The sequence below is a fragment of the Peromyscus leucopus genome, chromosome 11 (genome assembly GCF_004664715.2).
Source record: "Peromyscus leucopus breed LL Stock chromosome 11, UCI_PerLeu_2.1, whole genome shotgun sequence".
NCBI lineage: Eukaryota > Metazoa > Chordata > Mammalia > Rodentia > Cricetidae > Peromyscus > Peromyscus leucopus.
Genome location: NC_051072.1, coordinates 26,171,557 through 26,194,006, shown reverse-complemented (window position 1 = coordinate 26,194,006; position 22,450 = coordinate 26,171,557). Strand labels below are relative to the sequence as shown.

The 22,450-nt window shown below is 39.5% G+C and overlaps 1 protein-coding gene across 1 annotated transcript in view; it reads left to right on the top strand.

The window, feature by feature from the left end:
• Positions 1 to 22,450, top strand: part of Fyb1 (FYN binding protein 1) — an 83,815-nt gene that overhangs the window by 41,052 nt on the left and 20,313 nt on the right. The window contains 9 exon segments of the mRNA XM_028875596.2: positions 8,829 to 8,875; positions 11,907 to 11,926; positions 12,528 to 12,562; positions 13,479 to 13,599; positions 16,021 to 16,180; positions 17,624 to 17,768; positions 19,947 to 19,969; positions 21,196 to 21,262; positions 22,263 to 22,400. Coding sequence (XP_028731429.2) covers positions 8,829 to 8,875; positions 11,907 to 11,926; positions 12,528 to 12,562; positions 13,479 to 13,599; positions 16,021 to 16,180; positions 17,624 to 17,768; positions 19,947 to 19,969; positions 21,196 to 21,262; positions 22,263 to 22,400 — 756 coding nt within the window.

Here is a 22,450-nt window from a genome sequence, read left to right as displayed (position 1 = left end):
ACATTGAATGTATACACACACACAGGGAAAGCATCCATATACATAAAAGTAAGATGAATAAATCTAAAAGGTTTTATTTTTAAGCAGTCATGGCTCTGAAAGGTTGAAGTACTATTTAAAGTTCAAGTGGAGAGCTGAGGAGACAATTGAAGAGTTTCAGAGAGAGAGAGAGTTCTGATTATAAAGATATAGACAGGTCGGGCGGTGGTGGCGCACGCCTAATTCCAACTTCGGGAAGAGGCCAGGCGGAAGTTGAGGCAGAGTGAGAGGAAAGGCGCAAGCTACACAGAGAAAAAAACCAAAAAAGAAAAGATCAGGCATCGCGGCTATACATCCCATACTTAAAGTGATACGGCTAGTAAGTTGACCGAGGAGAGAGAGGGAAGGAGTCAAACAGAAAAGACAAAACTCTGGTCTGGGCCTGCCTGGGGGGGAACGGGGACAGAGGAGAATAAAGAGGAAGAAGGGATAAAGTAGGCGTACTGAGGGACCAGAAAAAGGACACAGTGAGAAAGTGCCTCAGATGCACTGAAGGCAAATGAGAGACCTATGGAGGTTGGCAGGCGTGAACGAGTTAGGAAAAGCATGTGTCCCCGACGACGCGGCTTTCAAGGGGTGGAAGGTGAGGCTGCAGTGTCTCTGTCCTACCTCCATTCTGTGGCTGTGCTAGAACACGAACCCAAAGCGACTTGGAAGAGGAAAGGGCTTACTTCATCTTATCCTTCCAGGTCATTCTCCATCACGGAAGGAAGGAAGGGCAGGAACTCAAGGCAGGAACCATGGAGAAACATTGCTTGCTGGCTCACTCACTCATGCTTAGCTAGCTTGATTATATAGTACAGGACCATCTGCCTAGGGACAGTGTCAAACACAGTGGCCTGGGCCCTCCTACATCAGTTAAAAAAATCAAGATAATTGTCTAGGGACACCCCCACAGGCCACTCTGATCTAAGCAATTGCTCAATCCGGGCTTTAATGTCAGATGACTCTGAGCTGGGTCAAGGGGGTGATTTAAGCTAACCAGGACATGTGGCTCAGGTGGGGAAGTGCCTGCCACACAAGATAAGGACCTCTACTTTGCCCCCGTCACACATGTGAAAAGTTGTGTGTAGCCTCATGTGCCTGTAACCCCAACGCTGAGGAGGTGGAAGCGTTAATGACGTGGCAGAGACAGGCAGACTCCCGAAGCTCACCGACCAGCCAGTGTAGCTAAATGACAGGCTCTGGATTCAGTGAGCAAGACCCTGTCTCAAAAGATAAAGTGGAAAGTGATAGAGGAACACTCCTGACTTCAACCTCTGGCCCATGCATGCACACACATGCACACACGTAGAATCTGGAAAGAGCCAATACAGACACTGTTGGCGACATAGGGCAATAACTGGCCTGGGGAGGGTTTTTGTTTCTGTTTCTGTATTTGGAGGTAGGATCTCACGTACCTGTAGCCTCGGCTGGCCTCAAGTATGCTATGTAGCAAGGATGATATCAAGCTTATATGGAAATAACAGCATGTTTGTATATGGTAATAAGGAACAGCTGGTAAAGAGGAAGAAATAGTATAGACAGGGAAGAATTCCTGGGACAGAGTCTACCTCAACTTCCATTTAGTGGGGGATGGGCTAGAGGACTGTCAAGGTTAGAGCTCTCGCTGGGCACACAGTACAATCTCCAACTGGGGTCCAGGGAGAAATCTGGGGAGATAAAGACTTTGACCACGTGGAGCCTGCCCTGCCTGCTTCTGAAGGTATTCTCAGGAGTGACTTGTAATCATGTCATCCGGGTCAGTTTATCTTGTAAGTGTCAGAGGTCTGGAGGTAAATAGGAAACAGAAATCATGAATAATCTCAAACATCACATAGTTGAAGACAAAGTTACGTGCATTTTAAATTGTATTGTTTCCCCACCTAGTGGTCAGAGCACATACAGCTCGTTCCATTTTCTTCTATGTTAACTCAGACTTAAAAAGTGAAATGGAGCCAAAGACTGAGCTTTTCATTATTAGTGTTCAAATCAGTGTCTTTCCCTGTAGCACACTTCTTAGTACTGTTTTACAATGAATTAGAATTGTGTCAGCGTAACTGGCCCTTCGGATGGAGACAGAACCAGTGGTTGCGTTTTTATATACAAAACAAATCTCGTGGTTATTAATAGTAATAAGACAGGAAAAGTGAGGTAATGAGAAATAATAAAGAATGGGAAATGACTAAGGTTAGAAAAGCAAAGGGCAAAGTGTTCTTCCCCTGAAGTCACTCTGGCTAGTAGAAGGGATTGTTTTGGATAAGAATGTACCAGTGTAGTCTTGTAATTAACTACAAACGATTCAAATTTTCCAGAACTTGAAACTTGGCACATTCGTGAGCCGCTGCTAGGCAGCCTTACCTAACTCCATTTGGAAATTTTTGTCTTGGGCCAGCCATAGTTTTAAAATATCTCACAGGTTTAGTATAGAAAGACATGTTCCAGAGTGAGGGGTTCATTCCTGATAAGGGCGGGTATAAAACAGTTTTATATGTCACTTAACACACCTCTTCCTTCCAAAACAGATCCAGAAATAAAAAGTTAAAAGCTAAATTTATGAAGAGTGAATACAGGATAACAACCAACAGTTTTATATCTTTAAATATTAATACATAGAACCCCAGTAGGTTTTGTTTGTTCGCTTGCTTGCTTGGTTTTTTACCTACCTGGGAACTGATCCAGGGCCACACACACACACACACACACACTCACTCACTACACACGACAAGCACTCTGTCACTGAGCTACAGCTTTCTAACATGACAGGCCTAATAGTAAATAATATTAAATGAACTTCATTTAGTTCCCTAGGCTGTGGCGCGAAACAAAGCACTGTGGTGGAAGCCTGCTGGAAGGGACCTATCACCACTGATAAGCTTCCTGCTGCTTCTCCTCCTTGGCCGCCTCCCTCTGCTCAGTCGTCTGTGTGGTTGCTTGTGACTAGTCCCATTGTTCTCCTCTTCATCTGGCTGTGGGGCTTTTCTCTATGCCTCGAACACTGAGTGGTTGGCGGCAATTGGACTTGGGTTTTTTCAGGACGTGTGCACCTATTTCTTATCATCGTCTTCGTCCATTGTATTCTCTCCACTGTCGCTGCTCTTGTGGTCACTGTTTCGTAGTTGTTATTTTAATATGCTATATGGCATACACTCAGACACATAAAATAGCATTAAATTTTCTACGGCATAATATTGAGTATATGTGTGCAAATAACATGTTCTATCTAGGGTAAGAAATGCTTTGAGTGAATGTGCTAGGATAATACCCTTTGCTTTATTATTATTGCTTTATTATTTATTCAGGTGTTTTAGAAAGTAGTCCAGTGGGGCTTTGTTTGTTTGTTTAATATCCTTTTACACAATTGGCAATAATTCATTTTGTTGATAAAAGTTACTCAGTATCACTGTTATATCACCAGTTCATTAAAAATATAAACAAGCACAGACCTATCAAGGCAGGAGTTATTCTAAAAGTATTTTCAAAATGACAATCTTTATAGTTAATTAACAAAGTGAGGATCACTTTCCTGGAGGCTTTTGTGGTCTGGTCTGAAGACCTGCAAGCTTTTACTCTATAGTTACAAAGTAGCACAGGATAATCTCTCTAGAGGTGGACAGGTCTCCCAGAAGCAGCAAGGAGCAGACTTTGGGCCTAGGGAACAACATCCCAGAAGAGGCGCTGTCAGGGAGGGTCAGGGCCTACAGCAGGGGGATGACAAGAAGCCAGAATACCAGTAATGTGCTCACTGGGACAAGCCCGCCACCTAATTTCAATCTCCCAGAACCTACAAAAAGGTGGTAGGAGGGACCCAATCCCTGAGCGTTGTCTTCTGACTCCCACTCGTGTGCTCAGGCACACACACACCATTTACACTTAAAAAAATAATAACAAAATTTAAAAAAAAAAATCAAGAAGCAGATTTAACCCAGGAAAAGGAAGCATGGGCTAAGCATAGAGAAAGGAGAGAAACAGTGTCCAGAGGAAGAATTCTGTATCAACAGGAAAGGAGGAGATGTGAGAAGCAGAAATCCCCCCTGGCATGATGGCATATGCCTATATTCCCAGCACGTGGGGGGACCAAGAGTTCTAGGCCCCTTTGAGCTATGCAATGAGAGCCTGTCTCAAAGATTAGGATCACAGGGAGGGAAGGGAGGAGGGAGGGAGGAAGGGAGGAAGGGAATTCGAGAAGTAAAGCAGTAGGGGAACGAACAGAACCGATTGCACCAGCCCTGTGCCCAGTTCACTATGAGAAGAACTATTCATTCTGTTTGCTAGAATGTCAGTGTATTTTACATCTAAAGAATTCCCATGTTTTTGAGTAAAATGCTATCCACTAAAGCTAAGGTGAAGGACTTATGGCAAGTACTTACATTTCCATTGCAAAACTTGTTATTTATTCCATGAGTATACCTAGCAATTTTATTTAAACAATTGTTTTCAAAAGGATCTTTTTTTGCTTTGCTTGTTTTCTTTTGCCATTGAAATGACAACTTACTATGTAGCCCAGGCTGGCCTTGAACTCCAGAGTACTGGGATTATAAGTATGTAAGCAGGAAGCTCTATTAACCATTCATTAATGATTGGATGATTCTACTTCTAGTGGTTTCAAGCCAACAATGCTGTCTGTAAAGTGGGTTAACCCTCCTTAGGTGTTTCACGCTGCATAGACAAATGTAATAACTGAATTGCCTTTTTAAGCATTTCAAAGGCTTTAAATCAGTGGTCCTCAACCTTCCTAATTCTGGGGCCCTTTAATACAGTTCCTAATGTTGTGGTGACCCCCAACCATAAAAATTATTTTATTGCTACTTCACAACTGTAATTCTGCTACTGTTATAAATCGGAATGTAAACACTACATTGTAGGATATCTGCCCATGGGTCGAGAACCGGTGCCTTAATGAACTCCCGGAATGACTTCACTACAGAAAGCCCTCCCATGACACTGTAAAAGCTTTGGAACTAAATCAGTTTCTTTAAGGAGCCCAAGAGCTTTTGTCATTGAATTATTCTTTTTTTTTTCCAGTATGGGAAGATATATTTAAATATATGGAAGACAGAGACAGAAATATAATGGGCCCGATATCCCTTACCACTGCAGGAGTTATAAACCATAGTTCTGTTTCATCTGTACCTCCATCACTTGCCAATCTGACACCAAAAACAAACATCATCTTATTTCGCCTCTAAACACTTCAGTCGACATCCTCCCCAAATTAGACCTTGTGTGTTAGTATAAAATATGAACTCAAGTTGTTTTCAGATAGTATGGTTAGCCCTGTCTGGGTTTTCTGACTGTGTCTCTGTAGTGCATTTATGTATTTTCTCCCTGATGCCTCCTGAAGATTGCTAGTTGGATGCAAGGTGACTTGATTGCATTTGATTTTTCTTTCTTTGTGTTTTGTTTTGGGTTTGGGGTAAAACTTTTTTCTTGATTATAGTGTATTCTTTTTTTTAAGATTTATTTATCTTTATGTGTATGAGTGTTTTGCCTGCACGTATGTATGCACACTACATGTATACCTGGAGTGTACTGAGGCCAGAAGAGGGTATCTGATCCCCTAGAACTGGAGTTACAATTTGTTACAAGCCACCTTAAGGGTGTGAAAAACAAAGGCGGTTCCTCTGCAAGAGCAGCAGTGCTCTTAGCCACTGAGCCACCTCTGTAGCTGAGTAATGCATTCTCTTAACAGACAGATGCTTATAATAAACATTTGACTCTCCATGGAAGATAGAAATATGACTCTTCGGGAAACAGGACCAAAAGCAAGGCATATAAACACACCAAGTCTATTTTTCTTTTTACCAAATTCACACCCTGTCTTTACACCACCAAAAGGAATGATTGAAAACCAAGATTAAAAAATTTAAAATAAAAGAAAAAATTCATAAGACAGAAACACATCCAATGAATCCTTTTTAGGGAAAAAGTGTGTGTGTGTGTGTGTGTGTGTGTGTGAGAGAGAGAGAGAGAGAGAGAGAGAGAGAGAGAGAGAGAGAGAGAGAGAGATTAAGAGTGGCATGTTTGACTTTTTGAGATACTGTTATGTTATGTTATGTTATGTTATGTTATGTTATGTTATGTTATGTTATGTTATGTTATGTTAACATACAATGTTAAAAATCATATTAGCAAAAATTGGAGGTGGGATTTTCAGAATTGGGATGAGGAAAAGCATTTTCAATCACTAGAAGAGGAGAAGGAATCTCTACTAAAGATGGTGTTCTTACAGCACGCATAAGAAAAAGGAAAGACAGAGGAAGAAGGGAATCATAGGGCCCACTAACTAGAGAAAGCTGGCAGATGATGATTAGTTTATGTGGAGCTGAAGAACAGTGCGAAACAAGGGATTTCTTAAAGCTTCAGTGGGATGTATGGATGATGTCCCTTGATGTTGGAAAACTCCTCAGGAGAGCAAGCTTAGGCTGCAGGGAAGGTGGAGACCTTGTTTTCTGAGACGATATAGAACTGGCTGGAGGACTTCTGAGTTAGATTAGGGGAGGGGAGAGTTCCAGATTCCTATATCTCTGAAGGTGTGAGACAACTCAGCTACACTCATGCCGCTGATACTCAGAGCAGAGACTTGGCTTAGATAGAGATTTCAACATGGACATGACCAATGTTGAGATATTACATGGTGTCTTGAGAGCTTATGGAACCAGTCACAAACAAAGGTAAAGAGAAAATGAAGAAAGCCACACTGAGAACATAAAGACAAAAAACATCATCGCTTACCGGGGAAGCTAAAAGAGCATAAACCCACAAAGGAAACTGTAGGATAGTGGCCAGAGGAACAAGAAGTGGGCCAGGAAGTATTTCTTATGAAAACAAAAGAGGTTCAAGAATGGCAAAATGGACATTAAGGTCAAGAGCTATATAGCAACTCTAGAGGACCTGATCACTAGGGATTTTTTAGAGATGGTGTCATAAAACATGGCAATACAAGACAGAGACAGTAGTCAGTGAAGAAATGAGGGAAGAACAAGAAGTAGAGCCAGTGAATATAGGCTTTTTTTTTTTTTTCAACTTGGCTGTGGGAGAGAGGATTGTCTTGTGGTAATGTAGAAGATTTGGACAGGCAATTATTGTGGGACAAAACTTTTCCTGAGGAGACGCTACACACAAACCTCTCCCTAGGTAGGGAGCCCAAGACCACCAAAATCCAACTTGGTGAACCAATGAGTTTTATTGGGTTACTTACAGGAATATGCATGAGGGATTACTTAGAGGAGCAGAAACGATTCAAAGACCATAGCCTACCCCAGCCTGAGTGAGAGCTCACAAAAGCTGGGAACCTGGAGCACACTGCACATCCTGCCGGTAGCTCCACAGATTGGAGAGTGTCCCAAGTGACTGGGCTGTTCTAAACTTCTCCCGGGTCCCTAGGCTCGTGTCTGCTTCTTCCAGGCAGCTGGTCTGATCTCAGAGTGTTCTTTACAGCTCAGCTTGTTCGAGTCTTCTTTGCAACTTTGCTTGTTTACTCTGAGAGGGAGGCAGCTAGTGAAACTAATCAGTGCCAGAGACTTCCTGAATCTATTTTGTTGACTTTTCTTCCTACTGGATAGAATGTTTCAGAATGTGTCACTCGCTGAGAAACTGCTACACAGCAACAAGGAAAAGCGTTCGTCTTGTTAGGTAATAGCGACTTGAGCTGAAGGAGAAAACCAAGAATGAGATCTTTAGGGATGAGGATGAAGAAAGGAGAAAAGTACAAATAACATGACAACACCTGGGAAAGGGAGACAGTGGGAGGTGCAAAATTCTAAGAAGGTGGAGTAACAGAATATAGGTAGAGAAAATGGTGTGCTGAAGGTAAGCACAGCTAGGCTACAGGTAAGTGTGTGTTCTGAGAGGATATATCTTAATAGAAATCATTTTCAGTTACTTCTGTTTTATCAGTAGAACAAAGATACAAGGTTATTTGATTTCCCCAGGCAAGAAGAGGAGGTCATTTTTGAAGAGAGTGGTCAAGGTTTTGAATGGGTATCAATGAGGATGACACAAGAGAAGTTGACTAGAAGGAAGAGTAATGACATCATTAGGGGTAGAGTTGAGATTGGAAACCAGTTATTTGTAATGCCCAGGGTCAGAAAGGTTGACTAGTTTTTCTGCACCTTTACTAACCGGCCTCAGAACAGGAATAGGAAGCATAGCTGTCTACATAACCCACTAAGAATTTGTGAGTCCCACGTATCGATGCTGCTGTTAAGGAGGGTTGGGTTAAGCACTTGAGGGGAAGGAGGCACATGGCATTCATGCACTTCATAGAGGTAAAGCTGGGTGGGGTCTATTTCAAGAGGTGAATTGAGTCAGGGGTGGGAGTAAATCCTCCCTGTGTATGTGCCAGAGGGCCAACCAAATGCTGGAAGAATCCCAGAGTAACTGATTGACTGCAGATCGGCATGCTCGTCCCCTGAAGCAGTGGATCGATTGAACGTGTCCACTGTGAATGGATGGTGCTGAACTTGAGCTTCTCAGTATCTTTTATTTTCAATCCACAGTAGCAACATAAACACAAGACTAAAGCCTATTCCAGTGATGTGTGGATTTTAAGTCAGAGCAAATACTAATGACAAAGCAATAGTTCAATCATTTTCCTTTTTCTGTTTTTTATTTCAGAGATTGTACTATAATTACATCATTTATCCCTCCCTCCAAATCTTTCTATACAAACTTCCTTGCTCTCTTTCAACTCACGGCCTCTTTTATCATTAATCACTGTTACATGCATATGTTTATGTACGTTTTCATTTTAAAGTGAGCAAGAGCGTCTACTTTATTCTCACATTTTTTTTCTTTCCTGTTTCCAGAAATCATACAAATGAAGAAAATCAAGATGGTGTCATGCACTCTGATGGTAAGGGGTAACTTTTTTTCTAAAAATATCTGAGCTACATGTTTGAATTAGTCAAATATCATGGCATCATTAATGGCATTGCCATCACTGGTCTATATAGCATCCCTTCCTTGTGTTAGTTATTTCCAAGAATTCTCACAACTCATTAACTTCTTTCTCTGACCATAAGCAAACATCCTAAAATACTTAATGTGTTTTTGCACATATTCTTCTCATATGATTGTATGTATGTATATGTGTAATTTATTTTAAAAGTGTGTTACAGGGTTTTCTTTTTGAGGACACTAAGTGTAAGGTTTTCCCGAGCTTCCACCCTCATTACTGGATACACATGTAGTCTGTTATCACTAAGTACTGAAGGGGAACCCAGCACAGAGGGGGCTTCCTTCTAGACCCTGGATTAGGCACAAACCACAGGCAAACACCTGTTTTCATAGAGAGATCTTTATCAAGCAGGGAAGAAAAGTTTAAGTGTCTGCTTTCTGACTCAAATGACCTTGCAGTGTGATTTTTAAGAGGAGAAAAAGGGAAGGTCTAGGTTAGAATGGGCTAGGGTGTGGTGATAAAGGTATTGGTCCCAGAGGGACAAAGGACTACCTCTGGATAGACAGGAAACAGACGTGGCACACAGGCAAATGGTGGTTTATAAAGGTAAAGGGGAAAACCGTGTGTTAGAATGAAGTGTTTAATTTTAATTGGGCATGTTAATTAGGTGAACCAAAGGGGGTTTCTGATAGCTGGACTTTGGTAGTCAGCCTCAGGAGGAGGAAGTGGCCAAAGAAGGAAACACACTTTGGAGGCTAGCTTTAGGAATGTTGTCTAACGGTTTTTAGCAAGGCGGGTGGGGGGGGGGCAAAACTTGCCAGAGCCATGCTGGCCACTCTCAAGCTAGCCAGAGTTCCTTCCAGAACTACACAGTACACTGTGGAATGCACCCACATTTTATTTACTGGGATTATAAGAAATACTACAGGGCTCTTCTGTATGTTCATCCCATGTGGACTTCAGAGAGGCTTTTTCTAAGAGAAATAACAGGGGAATGGCTGATTATGAGCTACAGGGTATTTACTTTGCTGAGTAGGACTAGAATGTTCTTCAGAATTGATGCCCTGTCTACAGTCTCAACAACAGGGCATGAATGTGGCAACATGCCCACCTTTTGCTGGCAGATAGCATCATTGAGCTTTCTAATCTTTTCCTAATCTCAGGGTATGACGTTAGATCTCATTTGAATTTTTATGCTTTTTATTTTTATTAAACTTTTGCTGTGATATTGCCACACTTATATAGTGCATTCTGATCACACTCACCCTCCCATCCTTTCTTATCCCACGCCCACCCTCATCAACACCACTTCCCCAGCATGAGCCCCCCCTTCCATTTCATGTTTTTTTGTTTTGTCTTGTAACCCACTGAATTTAGCAAGCGCCATCTATGTGAATACGAGTGTGGACCTGTCTACTGGAGTGTAGCGAACTCACCACTAGCTTCATATGCCTCCCCTCCCCTGGCTGATTCATATTGGTTTTCATTTCATAATTCCCTCTTCCACTCTGGAGTTTGAGAGCTGACTTTGCTTATGAGATATTGTGACCTTCTCTCCTGTCAGCTGTTTTCTCTCCATTGACAATTCTGGTCCCAAGGGGCTGTTGTCTTCTCCTGGCTGGCTTGCAGGTGTTCCTTTATATCCCAGATAGTCATCCATGTCAACCTCGAACTTCTTCCATTCTATCATCTATCGATTTACTCCATGCTGCCCTTCCTCCAGCACAAATATATTTTTATATTATCAAATTCATTTTTGCCTTAGAAATTATTCTTTATTTAACTTTTTTAAGAAGTCTTAGATCCTAGGAAATAAAACAGCTCCTTATTTTTTCCCTACGAACTTCATCCCTTGTGTTTAGGTCTTTGAGAACTTAGCAGGAAACTAGAATGCCTCATATATCTCCCTACCAAACTCAAAACAATCCATCCTCTTCCCATTATTTTCTAATGAACCCCTATAGTATATCAGCTATACGTGAACGTGGGTCCATGTGTGCATATATTATATGGCCGTGTGTAAATTTTTCTTAGTCCCTGTCTTAGTTAGGGTTGCAATTGCAGTGATGAAAAACCATGGCCTTTTGAAAAAGCTTGGGGAGGAAAGGGCTTATTCAGTTTACGCCTCCACAACACAGTTCATCATCAAAGGAAGTCAAGACAGGAACTCAAGCAGGGCAGAAACCTGGAGGCAGGAGCTGATGCAGAGGCCATGGGGAACTGCTGTTTACTGGCTTGCTCATCACAGCTTGCTCAGCCTGCTTTCTTATAGAACCGGTGACTATCAGTCCCATGATGGCACTATCCACAGTGAGTTGGGCCCTCTCCCATCAATTAACAATTAAGAAAATGCCCTACAGGCTTGCCTACAGCCTGACCTTATGGAGGCATTTTCCTACATGAGGTTCCCTCCTCTCAAATGACTCTAGCTTGTATCAAATTGACATTAAACTTTCCAGCACAGCCCCTGAGCTCTCTTTTCAATTTTCTTGTCCTATTTATATGTTTTATTATGATTGTGCTTCATATCATTTTCTTATTAGTTATAATGTTAAATTATGTCTTGATATCTGGTAGAGTGTATATTACGCTAAACTCAAGTAGTATTTTTTTAATTTAATCACCTTGACTTGTTTAATACATGAAAGCAAATCCTTGAGAAAGAATGAGTCAAAAATGTGGACTATTTGTGATTTTTTTCCCTGTTGTACATTTCACACAAGTACACGCGTCAAATGTACTATGTCTTACATAAAGCAATAAAAAATAGCATAATTTGCTTTGACTTTTGCATTATCTTATGAAAATTAATAAAATAGTTTTATAATTAAATTACAAGTGTTAAAAATACCAGGTATCTAAAACACATGTTTTGTGATTTAGAGGATAAGTTCTGTTATACTTTGAACTGATATGAGTATTATTTCATACAATGATCATATGTTGAAGTACTTCTTAATTATAGTGTATTTTTTTAATCCTGTAGGTCCTGGAAATCTAGAAGAGGTGAGATATTTCTATTTCTCTTTTTCTATTGCAAAAATTGGAATATTTAACAATTATTATGACTCACTTTCTATTGTTATAAACAGACAAATAAAAAGTTTTATAAGTATCCATGATATTTTTTCCCATTTCTAATCTTACTTAATTGAAATGCTTGAAACATTATATGCCAGTCAGTATGCTGACTCATGGTAGTGTAATGATGAACTTAGGTCTGGCTGCACAGCTAATGACTGAGTAAGACAGATAATGACATCTCCTTTTCTTTTTCTTATGTATCTCACAGTTTGAAAAAGGGAGAGCAAGAGAGAAAGAAGAGAAAGAATGAAAGATAGATAGGAAGAAGGAAAGAAAGAAAGAGAGAGAGGAGAGAGAGAAAGAAAGAAAGGAAGAAAGGAAGAGAGAGAGAAAGAAAGAAAGAAAGAAAGAAAGAAAGAAAGAAAGAAAGAAAGAAAGAAAGAAAGAAAATTTCAAATAAGCCAATTTAGGCTCAAACTCACAAAAATTATTTTAAAAAATAAGTTGTCAATGAAACACATTGAAATATATGTATGATCTTTTGGAATAATCATAGTTAATAATTATCTGTTTTTCTTGATAGGAACAAGAGAGTGAAGGAGAAACATACGAAGACATGTATGCATTGCATTTGTTACCATAAGAATTTTCTTGTAAGATGAATACAATGTTTTATAAGAGGGAGCATGGGTGTGCAAAAACACTAGGAAGAAAAGACTTTATTTACACAATGGTTGGCCTGTAATGACATCCCTTATTTCACTACAAAGGGCTAAAACTAGCTTACTTCGCCAAAGACTCTACATACGACCCTGGTGACAAACTGCCATGTGAAATCTGCAAGCCACTTGAAAGACAGTCAGGGACTAGATTCAAGAATCTGTATTTCTCCCTCTCAGTATCCTGAGGAAATGAATTCACTATGTCTTGTACCCTTATTCACTCAAGACACAGCGGTGCTGTGGGCTGTGGCTAGCACCCAGATACCCACATTCTAGTTGCTGGATAGATATGAAAAGTGACTCCAAGACTCCACAATAGAGTTCAAAATAGATGGAGAAATTTCTTGGAAACTGTGAGAAAGTAGGAGTACTCTTAATCAAATGCTGAGCTCAGGTGTCTTAATTTTCTCTACCCAATTATTCCACCAGTTCTAACTAATCTCTACATCAAAATTAATACGAGTGCCTCTGAGCATGTGCTCATGCAGGCCCACAGAAGTGAGGGGGAGAGATGCCAAGAGGCCATGAGGATGGGGGAGGGGCTTCCTGAACAGTGCCTTCTTCTCTGTGGTGGTAACATTACCAGGGGAAGGGGATGGGGCTGCCATAGAAGGTATCTGTAGCTGTGGGCCTCCTTCTGGCTGTACAAAGTCTCGCACATTCAGAATGTTCACATCTTTAGCTTCTTGCCTCCATCTCCTCATCAGAGACCTTCTTCTGTAGTGGGTAGATACTGCTCTGTGTAGTGGCTCCTGACCTACAGACACAGAATGTGCACATTGTAGCCACAACTTAACAATTTCTATTCACAGAGAATCATCCAAAGAACGAGACAAGAAACGGGAAAAGGAGGAAAAGAAGAGGTTAGAGCTAGAACGAAAGGAACAGAAAGAAAAAGAAAAGAAAGAACAAGAATTAAGGAAGAAATTTAAGGTAGGAGCTTGCTTGCTAAAAAAGGCATCATTTTGAACCTTTTTTTTAAAACAACATTACAAGAAAATGTATGAAGTTGAAGAGGGTTTTTTTTAGCATTGTTTTGAAACAATACTTTTTTGTTCAATACACCACCTTATTATTTACCATAAAAAATGAAATAGGATAAAAAATCCAAATAAAATTCAATTAGCTTATAATTGGTGGGATTCCAGGGATTTTATGTTGATTGAGGAAATTATTGCATCACTACAGTGTGCCTTGCATCTGGAAACATACACATAGATGTCCCAGTGGCATGTCACACAGTGATGCCATAAACACAGTGTTCCTGAATGAACCACAACTCCTTTGAGCTACTAGAGATGCTGGTGTCTGCATCTGAACTATACATTTGCCTTTAAGACCTATGCTTATGATTTCTAAGACCTGCTGTCTCTCATCTCTCTTGAAATACCTCGATTTCCAACCTTTATCTCCTCTGATTTCTGGTAATTTAATCACCTCTATTGCTACCACCACTGTGTTACACGTACAGGTTGAACTTCTCAGCTATCCCATATTTGATGACATAACCCATCTGGTATCTCTGGTGCCTCAGAAATGTTTGGAGTGATGATCCGAGTTACAAAACCATTCTTCACTTTTAAAGGAATACATACTGTTTTATTTAAATATTTATTTCTCTAGAGAATTCAATACACGGAATTACAAAATATGACTCATATATAACTTCCCAGTACATTTTTTTATGTTAAAACAGAAGTTCAACAGGGTGATGCGAGGAAAACATCCATCCAACTTGGAGTCACTTGGATAGATGTGGATTCCAATCCCAGCTGAGCATACAAGTTCTGTGCTCTTGGACTAACAGCCTATCTCCTCTGAGATTCAGATTCCTAGTCTTTGGAGAGAAAATAAGTGGCTCTTTTCTATGGTTTGTTATGGGACTGAATGAAATGTTATATAAAAGTCACTGTATCTACTATGAGTTTTCACAAATTTTAGGGGAAAAAAGCTTTTCATGTACAAGTAAAGTTATGATTGCAATGTGAAAACTAAAACATTTTACTCACGCAGAATGCATGACTACCAAGATGTAAATTCTTCAAGTAAAAATTAATTTAATGTTTGAAAATATATATGGTGCACTTTTCACCAGAGATTGTTCATGGTTTTCAAGGATTTGAGATTAGTTTGGAAAAATAACTAATATGTTTTTTCCACACATTCATTCAAATAATATTGTTAATAACTAAAACAGAATGTAGAAATCATATCAATAGATAGAAATGCAAGAGTTTGTTAAGTCTGGGACCTTACAAGTTACACTCCACCCAGACCTTAATAGACACTGGGGCTTATAAAATGTGAGGCTCCGTCAGAATCATAGCATCTCATAATTCAACTTGGATTTTCCTTTTTCTTTTTGCTGACATACAATGTTTATTAAATACCAAATTTAACAAATTCCACATTATTAAGAAATTCTGCTCCCAAACCGACATGATGATATGCATTTCACTGATGTAGCAAGAAACTGCCAGCAAGTAACCAGTTCACCTTCTGAACACTGCATGGATTCAAGTCCAGTGCAGCTGCAGAAGATTTGTAATTGAAATATTCAGATTACAGGTTGTTCGCGGAGGCCAACTATAATGAATCCAGCTCAGCCCCAAAACTTTCTACTTGAGTCTGCTTTTACAAATAAATCCCAGAAGTGATGTGGCAGTTGGCTATCAACCTAAGCTTTAAAAAATATTTTTGATGGTACACAATTAATATATCACACAATTCAAGACAACATAGACTCAATAAAGCAGTTTCTTCCCCCCAAAAAATCACAGTCCATATTTATTTATCAAAAGATGAAAGACACCCTATTGAAGACCTCGGTTTAGAAATAGAAATTTCAGATCTAAGGACTCATGACAAGATAAATTATCCTCCTATTAATAAGTCATCATGCTATCCAGAATATTAGCTATGAAAACTTTGCTGGTATTTGTTTATTATTTTTGAAGCTATTTCTAAAATGCTATCTTATTTGTAGCAGGTAGTATTTACTACAGGTTTATATTCAACAAGTGGAAGGAAGGAAGGAAGGAAGGAAGGAAGGAAGGAAGGAAGGAAGGAAGGAAGGAAGGAAGGAAGAAGGGCAGGCTAGTATACATAAGTATATACATGGTGCCCTTCCATTATACATTTTGTCAGGGTGCTTATGCTCATCAGATCCCTGCCACTCTCTCATGAACCACAAGTACATGCTCTCCTGTTATTTGTTGGCCTTGCTGCACCTCTGTGATTTTCCCTTGACTCTTTCAATAAGAGCATTCACCCAGGATGATGGCTGAGGGATTATCGTCTTTCGAAATTACATTCCTCAGTGGTTTTCTCTTACACTCTTCCCTCCTCCTATAGCTAACAGGCCCCATTCAGGTCATCCATCGTGCGAAAGCTTGCTGTGATGTCAAAGGAGGAAAGAACGAACTGAGCTTCAAGCAAGGGGAGGACATTGAAATAGTCCGCATCACAGACAACCCAGAAGGAAAATGGCTGGGCAGAACTACAAGGGGGTCCTGTGAGTGCACCTTTTCCAGTGCCTTCAAGACTTCAAGGACTTGTCTTTTTCTCATCCTCTCTCTCTCTCTCTCTCTCTCTCTCTCTCTCTCTCTCTCTCTCTCTCTCTGTCTCTCTCTGTCTCTCTCTCTGTCTCTCTGTCTCTCTCTCCTCTCTCTCTTCTCTCTCTCTCTCTCTCTCTCTCTCTCTCTCTCTCATGCTGGGATTTAACCTGGCAGAGTCTTGACATGTCTTGTGAATAATGTCACAACTACTGTGAGTTTGTGTGTACAGCTGCCTTGCTGTGTTCAGAGGACGGTTTCCTTGTAATCACCTACCACCTTTTGCTCTCACACTCTTTCTGTCCCTCCTCTGGAATATCCCTGAGCCTATGGTGGAAGGGATGTCATACGTGTCTTCCATTTAAGACTGGGCATTCTGTAGTCTCTTCGTCTCTGCATTTTTGCCCGTTGTGGGTCTGTGTGTTCATTAGCATCTGCAAGCAGAAGCTTCTGATGAGAGTTGCAAGAAGCCTTAATTTATGGGTGTAATTATAAGTCATTAGGGGTTAGTTTAATACTACATCCATTTATCAAAATAATAGTAGTACCTTTTCTCCTAAAGTCTATGACCTGCCTAGTCATATGTTCCTTTTGAATTCACATTAGATCCTTCCAGCCCTACATGCCTCATGTTAGGAATACACTATTGAGTAAATAGAAAAAAAAACTAAAATGGCAAATGTAGTTCTTTTTATTAAAGAACAATGCAATGTAAAATTTTACAAGGGTCATTATGTTCTCCATTTCTGTTAGAAGAAATGTGTCATGTGAATCACTTTAGAATCTTCAAATTGATTCTTGACTCACTTAAAAGTACCACAGAGTTAAGTCTCTATAGAGTACATAAAACCTCAGGCTACACAGAAGGTCTGTAAGTCAAGATTACAAGCAAAGACAGCTTTTTAATGTTTAATAAAGTGCCTTCAGGTTTTGTTTTGTTTTGTTTTTGTTTGTTTGTTTTTTGGTTTTTTGAGACAGGGTTTCTCTGTGTAGCTTTGTGCCTTTCCTGGAACTCACTTGGTAGCCCAGGCTGGCCTCGAACTCACAAAGATCCACCTGCCTCTGCCTCCCGAGTGCTGGGATTAAAGGCATGCGGCACCACCGCCCAGTGTGCTTTCAGGTTTTTGTTTGTTTGGTTGTTTTGTTTGGTTGTTTGTTTGTTTTGTGTGTGTGTGTGTGTGTGTGTGTGTGTGTGTGTGTGTGTGTGTGTGTGTACATGCATGCATGCATAGCCTGGGAACCAAACCCAGAGTTTTGGACATGCTAGGCTCCATTTCCAGCCCTAAAGAGAAGTATCCAAGAGCAAATGAACAATTGCTTAATTTAAATTATAACTTAACTTTAAATTGTAACTTTGAAGTGTTTAAGCTCCAGTTACCTGGACTTCTCTTCCCTTTTGGTAGATGGTTACATTAAAACAACTGCTGTCGAGATTGACTATGATTCTCTGAAACGGAAGAAGAATACTCTCAGTGCTGTTCCATTGAGACTTGTTGAAGATGACCAAGAAGTTTATGACGATGTGGCTGAGCAGGATGCCCCTAACAGGTGGGTGACACACAGACTGTAAGCAGATCACCGTCCCCTTGCCAGAGAGCATGTATTTCAAGAGTCCACAATTTTACCTTTCATATCACTAATGGTCTCAATCACTAAACTAAATCACCCATGTATGACAACCCTAGTTTGAGGGAAAGGCCATGTGTAACTCCATTGTCTTTAATTTACTCGTTGGCCACACACATCGTGTTACTTGAACTGTAATGGGCTGTATAATTGTGTTAAACTTGTTATCTATTACAAAACACTTTTATAATATTTATTATGATCTGATCTTAGGGACATGCCTAAACTAGTATGATTTGGGAAACTGTGAAGTAGAAGATGTAAAGTATAGCCCCCTCCTTTTTCTACCCTTAATTCTATGAGTCTGCATGCCTCTCCTGTCATTGCTTGAAAATATAACAAGAAAAGAATGGCTTCCACTCCATCCCCAGTATACTCCTTAAAAGTCAAATTTCAATCCCTTATTATCCTTAGATATTGACTAAAGATCCACTTTCCAGTGCCTATTTACTCCACTACATTAAAGTGGCATTTTCTCCTAGAAAAATAAGCACACTTTTGTGGAGCAGAGAAAACAAAACAAAACATCTTGTTTGGAGGAGAAAACAAAGATCATCTTCTCCCGCATGCCTAATTATTAGTTTCTCATGGCTAAACTGAAATACTTGAGGTCTTTGACTTAGAAGGAGACGTCTTTGTAACTTATGTTCTGTAAGTTCTAGCCTGAGATTAAGCCAAGTGCATATACTTCATATAAATATAAATAAATTCACACAATAGATGAAATGAGCAAATGGTAGCTCTGCTCCCAGCACATGACATTCCTGAAGCATTAGATATGAGCATCTCCAAGAGGAAACATATTCACCAGGAATCTCAGCCATCCAGAATGCAATTAATTCTAAGTATTGCTTCATGCACAGAAGTGGCAGAGAAAATAGAAAATGAAGGAATAGAAATAGAAAATAGAAATGAGGATGAGGGTGTGTCAACTTCTTCACAAATCAAGTTCTAGAGCATGATGTACCGTGCATGCCTTTCTGCAAAGTTCCATTGACAACAGTGTGCTTTTATTTCTAAGTTCACCAAAGATAGGCATCAGACTAATTCCTCCCACTGGCTTGTAAAAGGAATGTTAAAACTGGGTACCAGTATTATATAGTTGTCCTCTATGTTAATAACATCAAACTCACTCCTGTTGCTGGCACTTCACCTTACCCAAAGGCCAAAATGAGGTTGGGGTGTAGCTAGGTTCAAAAGGGGCTAAACGCTTGGAGTACTGGATTCTTTCCTGCAAGATGGCAGAATTAAACAAATAGACAAGGTCTAAATTTTTCCAGTGCCCATGCTTGACTCTCACAGGACTCAAACAGGGAGATACAGGGAGGAACACACAACCATAAAAGCTAAAACAGAAAAAGTTCTTACTGTTGGGGAAATAAGTAAACAAACAAACAAAAAGGCAACCTGGGTTTAGAGAGGTGGGGGTTACACCTTATAAAAGTCTCATCAAGGTGGTAACTTAGGGCTGGAGAGATGCCCAGTGGTTAAGAGCACTGGCTGCTCTTCCAGAGGTCATGAGTTCAATTCCCAGCAACCATACGGTGGCTCACAACCATCTGTAATGAGATCTGGTGCCCTCTTCTGGCCTGCAGACATACATGCAGGTAGAACACTGTATACATAATAAATAAATCTTTAAAAAAAAAAGTGGCAACTTAAAAGTTTTTCCTTAAAACAAAATGTAATGATATCAGATTAAAAGTTAGAGACTGTAGGTCTAAGATGCTGCAAAGAGTTGAATTGAATGCAGTCATAATTGTCCTAATTGGCTCCTAAAATAACAGAGTACGTTTTAAAGTAATTTTAAATATAATGTATAATTACTGAAAATTGCCTCATGGGAAGTTTATTAAAAGCAAGCAGCATAATTGTTGTGAGCTAGGGTACTGTAACTCATTGGTTCTTGCTGGTTGTGCATTGGCTATATTATGTTGCCTTGTTGCGATGTATCTACTACAATGAACACTCTTCTTGGTCTTCATATATTTCATCCTAGTTTTAAACAGAATGCTAACTTTTATAGTCCTCTCAGTATTTTAATTCATCTTCTTGAAAACTAAATAACTCATACATTCATTGTTTCTGCTTTGTTCTTAGCCATGGTCAGAGCGGAAGTGGAGGTGAGGCAACAGCTTTCTATGCTTGCAGTCTTGAAAATAATTGAGTATGTTAATGGCAAAAGACTAGTTGGCTAACAGTAAGAGGGATTTTTTTTATATTTCTACACATTAAAGATTTTAAATATAATTTTATTGGTTTATAGCCATTGTACTTGGTAGTGATTTCTATAAGAACATTTTTATAACAATTATATAATGAACTTTATCATATTCCCCCCAACCTTCACCTCTTCACCTCTTCTTCCCACCCCTTAGTCACTTTTGTTCCCCTAGACAGTTTCCCTTCTACTTTCTTGTCATACATTCACACATGATCTTACGTGTCTGTATAAAACCTAGGAACCGGAAATGATAGAATTAGTGGGATTTGAACGTGGAAAAGGGATTGGCTGGGAATCTATGACCCAGAGTCTCGCCCTGGTCACCAAGTGACTGTGAGGCAGTCACTTCTGTCTTCAAGGTTGCCATGGACACTAGCGTGACTCCACTCCCAGTGTGCCTGGGATAGTCTTGGTTTCTGCAGACTGTCTGAACACAGTTAGGAATAAACACCCTCCTTTACTTCCAGAATTATCCTGTCTAGATGGCAAACTATATTCAAGGTCATTTTCCTGCACATAGACGCTAGTCTACAAATGCTTGTTAAGTAAATATTTGTCATATAGCAAAGTCCCTAAGAGCAAAGCATAACAAATGAAACAAGAAGGGTTTTAGTCTAATATATATGTATTAAAATGTGACCTTTCCTTTTGCAGTTTCTTTCAATCACTGTTAGTGTTTAGGGTCGCCTCTTACACGCCATTTCATTTTCTTTATCAATCTCTTAACCTGTCTTTAATGTCTACTCACCGTTACCTGAATTCTTATTACCTCCTCACTGCTCTTTTTTCATGATAAATATTGAATTCTACTTCCTGTTCTGTTTTACTTGTTTTCATTGTAATTCTCACACATTCGTTTTACATAAAGTCCAGAGCGCCAACCATCACTCATTTCTTTATTATGGCTTTGGTCCTAAAATGTTTGAAAATAATTAATAAAGCAACTGAATTCTTAACTATCTATGTGACGCTGGGAAATTTTAAAGTTTTCAACGTAAATGGATAATATGAGGGAGGGATGCTTTCTGCATGCAAATCAGAGGGGATTAGTATCAAAATCAGAGTAACCTCTATTTGACCAAATTGCGAAATTGACGAAAGGTTTCCCTCCTTATCTAAATGAAGGTATGTTCCCACCACCGCCAGATGATGACATTTATGATGGGATAGAAGAGGAAGGTGCTGATGACAGGTAAGAGTAATCATTGAACTGCCTTTTTTTTTTCCTTGCAAAATATTATATATACGGAAATTTAGTTTTCATTTTCAGATAGGACAAAAATTAGAAAATGTTGTTCTTATTCAGTCCTAAATTTATGTGAAGGTTTAATTGACAGGAAGGGAAAGTCAAGACGGGTAATTGTATCACACTGTAAGTGAAATGGTAGATTGGAAAAAAATCTCAATTATGGGGAAAAATGAAAAGGGGACAAATTATAAGTGTTGTGGGTGTTTTTACAAATATTTTCCAATCGTTTATCTATCAATCAATAATTTACCTTTACCACCATCTCTGGAGTTTATCAGTAATGTGGCTGGGATGTCTTTTGCATAATAACATGATTATATCTGAATGTCAGGGCTCACACCTATAATTATAGCACCCTAGAGGCTTAGACAGAAGGATCATTTGAACCCAGGAGTTCAAGGCTAGTCTGAGCTGCTTAAAAACCCCAGGCTAACCTGGGCTACAAAGTGAGATCCTGTTTCAAGTAAATTGAGACCATTTGTTATCTATGGTAGTTTTATAGCAGAACTGGTATTAAATAGTTAATCCATTGCTTAAGAATAAATTCTTTTATTTTTGTAATAATGATTTATAAAATCTTTTGAATTGATAAGTTTTCTTTCCATTTTAAAATAGAATTTAATTTAAAATATTTAAGACCTAGTAATTATTATTTTACTTCTATCATAAATAATACCAAGTAGACATTTTGAACTTAATTCTGATTTGACCAAGCTTTATGTTTTAGAAACCTGGGTAAATCTTACTGAATAAGTAAAAAAATGACCAGCCCGATGACAGAAATATTCACTCACCAGAATCTATACTTAGCAGCACCATATTATTGGCTACGATGACCTACTTCCTGGTCAGCATAATATAACTATTTAAACTCTGAATGTCCGCACAATGTCTTCATGGTCTCCTGATTATTACATTCTGACCAATACCTGATGCTCCAAAGATCCACGCCGCAGGTTGAAGAGAAGACTAGCACGTGGTCCTGGGGGATTTTGAAGATGTTAAAGGGAAAAGATGACAGAAAGAAAAGTATTCGAGAGAAACGTAAAGTCTCTGAGTCAGACAATAATGAAGGTTCATCGTAAGAGTCAACTGGCCACCTTCAGTGCACAATAACTACACTAATATTGG